The 8,161-nt window shown below is 36.3% G+C and overlaps 2 protein-coding genes across 6 annotated transcripts in view; one reads left to right on the forward strand and one right to left on the reverse strand.

The window, feature by feature from the left end:
* crybg1a (crystallin beta-gamma domain containing 1a) overlaps window positions 1-6,250 on the forward strand; it is a 42,252-nt gene extending 36,002 nt beyond the window's left edge. The window contains exons 15-23 of one of the 2 annotated variants that reach the window (XM_040137250.1): window positions 387-513; window positions 1,095-1,124; window positions 1,243-1,355; window positions 1,750-1,882; window positions 1,994-2,133; window positions 2,764-2,887; window positions 3,230-3,388; window positions 4,452-4,614; window positions 5,155-6,250. In XM_040137250.1, coding sequence (XP_039993184.1) covers window positions 387-513; window positions 1,095-1,124; window positions 1,243-1,355; window positions 1,750-1,882; window positions 1,994-2,133; window positions 2,764-2,887; window positions 3,230-3,388; window positions 4,452-4,614; window positions 5,155-5,243 — 1,078 coding nt within the window. In that variant the 3' untranslated portion in view covers window positions 5,244-6,250. Of the gene's footprint in view, window positions 1-386; window positions 514-1,094; window positions 1,125-1,242; window positions 1,356-1,749; window positions 1,883-1,993; window positions 2,134-2,763; window positions 2,888-3,229; window positions 3,389-4,451; window positions 4,615-5,154 lie in introns of those variants that run through there. The other variant, XM_040137251.1, reaches the window with a different exon arrangement.
* Window positions 6,251-7,554: 1,304 nt separating this feature from the next.
* The window catches only part of rtn4ip1 (reticulon 4 interacting protein 1), a 12,200-nt gene continuing 11,593 nt past the window's right edge, over window positions 7,555-8,161 (reverse strand). For all 4 annotated transcript variants that reach the window (XM_040137309.1, XM_040137311.1, XM_040137308.1 and 1 more), the window contains 2 exons: window positions 8,123-8,161; window positions 7,555-7,792 (listed from right to left, as the gene is read on the reverse strand). The exon at window positions 8,123-8,161 is cut by the window's right edge and continues 54 nt beyond it. In XM_040137309.1, the coding sequence (XP_039993243.1) occupies window positions 7,667-7,792; window positions 8,123-8,161 (165 nt within the window). In that variant the 3' untranslated portion in view covers window positions 7,555-7,666. The remainder of the gene's footprint in view (window positions 7,793-8,122) is intronic.

Below are 8,161 nucleotides of genomic sequence, written 5' to 3' on the forward strand. Positions count from 1 at the left end.
ACCAAATTGTTTAAAACATAAGTTTCAGTTTTTAAGTTAAATAATTATCTTAAATAATACCTTCAAAACATGGCACCATTTTTAGTCAACAGATTTGGAAACAGCCAACTGCATGTTTGAGCTGGGTGAATTTGTGAACATTTATCGTATGATTATGTAACATTTTACATTTTGCTTCACCTCTGCCTCGCCTGCCGAATCACTTTACAACCTTTTAGAGGCATGGACTTTCTGTTTTTATAATGATAGCATACAGTTCAAGTCAGCGATTTAATCAGAGAACCAATCAGATCAGTAAGGCATGTTGTGATTATGATGTTAAATGATAAATTACTCTGTCACTGCAGTGTTTTGCATCTTAGGATGTTGTTTTGTGTCGCTGGCAGGTGGGTGGCATTTGAAAAGCCTGGATTCAATGGAGAGCTCTATGTCCTGGAGAAAGGACTGTATGCAAGCCCAGAGGACTGGGGAGCCCAGAACTTCAAGATCTCATCCATACAGCCGGTCTTCCAAGTAAGAAGTGATTTGTAGTACAGCTACAACAATTAGTCATTTAATGATTAGTCGACTGACAGGAAATTCTTTGGCAAGTATTTTCATATTCAGTTAATCTTGTAAGTCATTTTCCAAACAAAAATGCCAAGCATTTGATGGCTGTAGTTTCTCAAATGTTAGAATTTGCAGCTTTTTTTTGGTCTTACATTATATTAAATTGACTCTCTTTGCATTTATGACCATTAGTTGGACAAAACAAGACATCTGATGACATCACCTTGGGCTTTTGGAAATCATGATGTGCATTTCTCACTGTTTTTCTGATGTTTCATTTACTAAGCATTTAATAGAGAAAATAATTGGCACATTAATCAATAATGAAAATAATAGATTATGTTAGATGCAGCCCTAATTTGCAGGACAAGTTAAGACCAGGATTCTGGGTTTTTCATATGCCACTGTGATGTTATTTTAAGAATCGTGTTTAATGATTAGTTCAGGCATTAAAGTTGATGTTAGCAACAACTAAATGTTTTTTCTAAGAAGCCTCTTAGTGCAAAGAGAATGTACCTAATGCTTTCTTCCGCACTGTTCTATAGGACATGCTGATGGGATCTAAAAAATTCAAGGTATCATTCCTCCAATCAAGGCTATATAAAAAACAGATTAAAACATTTCTCCTCAATCACCCTGGTTATGTGGGTTGGCTGGGTCATTAAAGCTGTTTGGATGTACTGTATGTTACAGGTTCAGCTGTACTCTGAGCCAGACTTCCATGGAAGGCTGGTAGCTCTAGAGGACAGCACAGCAGCTCTGGATGAGGATTTCATGCCCAGGTCCTGTAAGGTGCTGGCTGGCAGGTAGGCACAACTGAACTGGCACCAAACACTGACTGGAAATGTCAGTGGCACTCAGTGTAGTAATTAATAGTTGTGTTTTTCATAGTTGGCTGTAAACACTTTGTTCTATAAGACTAAAATGTAATATTTTATTGATGTGGCAACAAGCTAAAAAAATGTTTGTTTTCTTTTCTACAAACCTTGTTGCTAATGAGCCTTTTTAGAACCACAGTGTATGAATATTTCATGGTCCCAAGTTTTACCCGACAGTGACAAGTGCTATGAAGTTGAATGTACAAAGTAGTGTTATAAAAAGTGATGTCAAATTTATATACCAAGTTATTGGCAAAACTGAAGAACATTATTCACAACAAAAATGTGTGTGGGTATTTGTGTGTGTGTCTTTATTTGTCAGCTGGGTGGCGTATGAAGGAGCCCAGTTCAGGGACAACATGTATGTGCTGGAGGAGGGAGAATACCCCAACACAGTGGCCATGGGCTTCCTGTCCTCAGACTCTATCATCCGCTCCATACACACCACTGGACATGTGAGTACTGTGTATGTGTGTAAATCGAAAAGAATTTTAAAAAACATATTTGTGAACTTTGGATATGGACAAGAATATCAGTGATTTACACTCTCTCTTATTGCTCTCCAGGAGTTCTCTCTGCCCTCCATCATCTTGTTCAGTAAGGTTGGCTGTAGAGGTCGCAGGGTGGTGTTGACCAGTGAAGCTGTGAACCTGCTGCAGGCAGGCCTGGATATGTGCATACGCTCCCTGGTGGTGGAGGGAGGAATGTATGTTGCCATTTTTAAATTTCCACCATTGTGCTTATTTCACGTATCTTTAAAGGTACACACCATAATCAAAATATAACAAATAAGTAGCCACATGGCCAGCAATCAAAACACAATGAACTCTTGCTATTAGTCCCAACTTGATTGACAGGTTATAAAATAACAAATAACAAAACAAAACTGAAGTTATTAATGTAATGCATAAATATGTTTATTTTCTTTCAGTTGAACTCTTCAGTTGTATATATGAGTATACCTTAAATTTATGTAGTAAAAGTTATGGGTGGTTATATAAACACATTTTTAAATTACCAGAGTTTTTACCTAAAAACTTAACCAAACCCTTAGCCACTGATGTGTTAAAGACATGCAAAAGGATTTAATGGTAAGCATTCAAATTATTTTCATATTGCTGCAAAAGGTTTGACAAGGACTCGTGACATTCCCACAAATAGTGTTAGCTTAGTTTTTAGAACTGGAGCTGTTCTCATTAAGAGCACTTAACATATCAAAGATGGAGCTCAGCTTGGAATGTAAATAAAGACTGTTCATTGTTTACATGATCCCACATTTTTATATGCAAATTGATAAAGATGAACTGACACTCATGGCTGGCTTTCTTCTCTTCAGGTGGGTGTTGTATGAAGGCAGTAACTACCGTGGCCGACAGCTGTTTCTTCAGCCAAGTGAAGTGGGTGATTTGTGCAAGTTAAGCAACTTGCAGCAAATACGATCCCTGCGGCCATTACTCCAGGTATAGAGGGAGAGATATAAGCCAATCAGAATTAATAATCTTCTAATGGATCTAACAAACAAAATCTACTCTCTTAACTCTCTACCTGTGTTTTAGGGCTTATAGGTCTCATTCGGCAACTGTTTCTGTTTTGTTTAGTTTTGCTTCTCACATGGAAATGAATTTTAAAATAAGGGATTTATAATAAATAAAATACCAAATAAAACACTATCACATTAATAAATGGTCAATAAAACAAGTTACACATCTAATTGTAAATCACATAGACATACACTGTATTCATGAATAAAATCAAACAATATGGTTGTTTCTTACATCTGTTTCTGTTGTTTTTCCCAACAGAAACAGATGTACTTCTGTCTGCGGAACAGGGAGACAGGATGTATGATGTCCCTGACAGGAACTTTGGATGACATTAAGCTGATGAGGGTTCAGGCTGTGGAGGAGACCGGAGAGGTAGAGCAGGTGTGGCTCTATCGGGATGGACAGCTTACCTGCAAGGTGCTCAACGATATCAACACCACACTAAACTGCTAAAACACTGGTCAGGGTTACTTTAAAGGAATCTACTGATGTACTGACCCTCACGTCTGTGAAAAGATGCATCAAAACCTATTTTGAACCCACAGAAGTGAACAAGGCCATTCCTTTTATAGCTCTGCAAAATGCAAAGAATTACCATCAAATTTTTCCAAACATACAAACAAACATAGTGCAGCCTGAAAAGTCTAGTATTGCACACTCACCCCACAGTGACAAGCCCGGTCATCTGCAAAAAGACCTACACTGAGAAAAATAATAAGTGGGGGTTGCAAGTGCAACAACAAAAAAGAGAACCTTCACCTACATTCCCTGCACAAACACGGCCAAGTGTGCTCATAGGAATACACGACCCAACCCAGAGGTACTGAATTAAAACCAGGGTCTCTGTAGTGGAATCTTGTACAAAAAGTGTGATCATATGGAAACAAAACCGCAGTTATTTTTCTGCAGGAACTGTTTCATTGATCTGAAAGATGACTGTAGTGAAAATACTTTACTCTTTGGTACTGTTATTTTACTTAACTGTGTACTTGACAACAATGGTGTGGTCAGACAATAAGAAAAACAGGAAATTACATGTATTCCCAACAGACTTCATTCTTACCACTTACCTCCACTAAACAGGCTGTGTTTTCAGTGCAGTTTGTCGTCTGCTAGCAGTATGTATCAAAAAATGGTAAACAGATTTCATTGCAAGTTGGTGGATAGTAAGACAAGATCATGTGCCTAAATGTTAATTTTGCTTGATTAATCCCCTTAATCACACATTAAGGGGATTGTGGTAGCTGAGTCGGAGGTATCCAAGGCATGTACTCTGTGAGAGCTTTGTAATTTAGCTTGTTTTTTACACTTACAAAAATGACAAAAGAATGATTTAATAAGTTTTCTTTATAGATTTTGTTGACAACCAATTTGCTGCAACATAATAATAAAATGTTTTTAAGCAGCGAGGAAGATTAACTAGTACTTAGTAATGTATCTCCATCTCCATCTCCATCCTCCCTGTCCTCCCTCTCTCCAGCTGGTGGAGGACTATTGCTTGGAGACCTCAGGCAATATGGTGATGGCAGGCAGTCGACTTTGTGTTTCCCCAGAGCGAGGCAAGGACAACCAGCTGTGGAACATCACCCCAGATGGCCTGGTGCGCTGCCACCTCAAACCTGATCTGGTCCTGGAGGTCAAAGGTGAGTTAGCTTTGTTTGAACTTACCCGCCTATCATTGTTGAGTTAGTTTTTATGGAATACATTTAAAAGATTAAATTACAATCTGCAGTACAGCTCACTGCTATTCTAGCAGCTCCATCTCCTGGTGTATTAAGGAGTTGCCGTGTTGAAAATTGCTGGTTGCAAAGTGCACTCACATATGTCTGTTTTGTCTTTTGTAAAATAGTTGCTGCTTTAACCACAATTTGTTCTGACAGTTTAGTAGTTTGGATTTCATTATTTTGTTTTCTATAATGACCAACTGCTGCTATGAGAAAATAAGACTCACAACAAACTCAAAAATCAAATCAATGAAAACATTTTTGTTGTTTTTGTTTTTACTTTGAGTGTCATCAAAAATAGATCTGAAAGTATCACATTCTATGTGCCTTTTCTACATTCACAATACTTATTTTTGCCACATGTGGGCAAAAAAAATATCACTTTATCAGTTAATGTAAAAAGTTTAAACGTGTTTTATCATGAAAAAAAATCTGTGTTTTATTGTCTCTCTTTCCCAGGTGGTCAACAGTATGACAAAAACCAGGTGATCCTCAACATGTTCGATGAGAGAAAACTGAACCAAAGGTGGACCTTGGAGATCCTTTGACAAGAGATGCTCTGCTGTGGCCCTCACAGCTCTCTACTGCATCTCTGTCAAACTTTGAAAAACAGGTAGTTTCCTCTTTTTCAGAAAGAAAAAAAATGAGTAATGTAAACTGTTGCTAATTATTAGCCACATGATTTCAAACACTGTATACCGAAGACTCCATTCCCTCTCTCTGTTTTGACTGCATGTAGTTAAAACTCTGCCCTGTTTCTATGCTGCATACCTCTTTACTCTATGGTACTTTTTCTACTGCATGCTTTCAGTGTCTGTTTTCTGATCTTACTGTTAACAAATATGAATGTATACTTCACACTGGTGGCTGCAATATGTAGTCTGATGTGCCTACACTTCAAAGATGTATTTAGATTTTTTATCTTTTTGTAATTACCGTAGATCAAAGATGATCTATTGTAAAGTTTTGATATCTTTTTAGGACTTTATAGGTTTTTACACTTTTACAAATACTGTACTTTACTGCTTTAGGTTGTACATAAGCATCAACTGTATAGATTTGAATTTAAATTCCAAAGCAGAACTGCAATAAGGCTGTTGCCCACTGTTGATTGTAAATATCCAAATGTTAAAGAGGAAACTGTCACACATGAAAATAAAAGTGTTTTTTCTTGTTTTGTCTTTTTTAGAAAATGAAACTGTTTTTCTTTAGGTTTTCAATACCTGTTGCTGTGAAACTCAGAGATAGACTGTTATAGTACCTGTAATCACAGTCAAGTGACATCTTCAGTGGATCTGGGATGGAATTGCTGTCACTACAGTGAGCTACTTGTGGCACAAACCATTCACTATGATCCCCGGTTTGCAGATATAGGCAAATTTATATTTGGATTATTTGCACAAAATAAGATGATTGCCCACCACATTTTAAAATTAAGGAAAACATGTCTAAAATCAAAAGCAGAATAAAAAGACGAGCTTCCTCCCTTTGGCAGCAGCCACATTCACTGATGGTTATCATGTCCATCTTTAACTGTACACACGTACCGTATGAAAGTATCACTTCATGATATATATCTCTCTATCTATCTAATATCTATATCTATATCTAATATCTATATATCTATATCTATATATCTATATGTCATATCTATATCTATATGTCATATCTATATCTATATGTCATATCTATATCTATATATCTATATCTATATCTATATATCATATCTATATCTATATATCATATCTATATCTATCTATATATATCTATCTATATATATATATATATATATATCTATATATATATACATATAAACATATACACATATATGTATGTGTATATATACACATACATATATGTGTGTGTATATATGTGTGTGTATATATATGTATGTATATATATATGTATATATATATACATAGAGATATAGCTCACATTATATACATGTATATATATCTGTGTATATATGTATGTGTATATGTGTGTGTGTATATGTATGTGTGTGTGTATATGTGTATATATATATATATGTGTATATATATATATATATATATATATATATATATATATATATATATATATATATGTGTGTGTGTATATATATATATGTGTGTGTGTATATGTGTGTATATATATATATATATATATATATATATGTATATATATATGTATATATATATATATATATATATGTGTGTGTAAACACACGCACACACACACACAAAACCCTGTGCCAACTGCAGCTTCCGATTTCTCAGGACTGGGATCTGACATGGTCTTTTGCCGTTGTAGCCCATATGCCTCAAGGTTGGACGTGTTGTACATTCTGAGATGCTTTTCTGCTCATGACAGTTGTAAATAGTGATTATCTGAGTCACCGTAGCCTTTCTGTCAGCTCCAACCAGTCTGGTCATTCTCCTCTGACTTCTCTCACCAACAAAGCATTTTCGTAAGAAGAAGTGCCGCTAACTCAATGTCTTTTGTTTTTGGCACAATTCTGAGTAAACTCTAGAGACTGTTGTGCACCCAGGAGAACAGCAGTTTCAGAAACACTCAAACCAGCCTATCTGGCACCAACAAACATGCCACGGTCAAAGTCTCTTAGAGCACATTTTTTCCCCATTCTGATGTTTGATTCAAACATTAACTGAAGCTTGTGACCTTTATCTATATATATGGTGCAATGATTTTATGCATTGCACTGGTGCCACGTGATTGGGGATTGGATAATTGCATTAATAAGCAGGTATACAGGTGTTCCTAATAAAGTGCTTGTAGGGTGTACACATTATCAGCAACCAAACATATATGAAAGCTACAAAACACACTCAAGGGAGAAGCAATAACAGAAGTAACCTTGTTTATGTACTGTTTCCAGCTGTAGACAGAAAAAGCTGGGAACTTGATTCATTCATTTATTTCATTTGTTTCGTAGTTGTGCAGAGCAATGCACAGTATCAAAGATTCAATGCTATGAATCATCTCCCCCTTTGCTAATCTTGACCACAATCTTTCCTCGGGCGTGACCCTTCTCCACCTTCTCGAAGGCCTGGGGAACCTGGGAAAAGTTGAAAGTCTCCTCCAGCACGGCCCGGATCTGAGAGAGAGGAGACAGAGAAAGGCTGATTAGAGGTCACACTAGCCTTGTTTCTTAACTTTTATGAATTTTAATATCAGTGAGGAAAGCACAGGTCAGTTTTTGAGCTAAACTGCATAATATTTCACAGTGTAGTACAACTACAGAATAAGCAATATTTAATTTGCTGAGATGTCAAATGAATTCATAATGCATGTGACCCATTTCATTGTGCACTTCTCAGTCATTAATTTCTATTATTCTCCATCTCATTGCCATTTTTTAAAAATCTCCTTTTTTACAATTCATCATCAGACATTGGGCAGTTACAGAATAAATCTGGTACCATACCTGTCCTGCATCCACCATTTCCCTAATTTCATCCAATGC

This window comes from Xiphias gladius, chromosome 10, assembly GCF_016859285.1.
Source record: "Xiphias gladius isolate SHS-SW01 ecotype Sanya breed wild chromosome 10, ASM1685928v1, whole genome shotgun sequence".
Lineage (NCBI taxonomy): Eukaryota > Metazoa > Chordata > Actinopteri > Istiophoriformes > Xiphiidae > Xiphias > Xiphias gladius.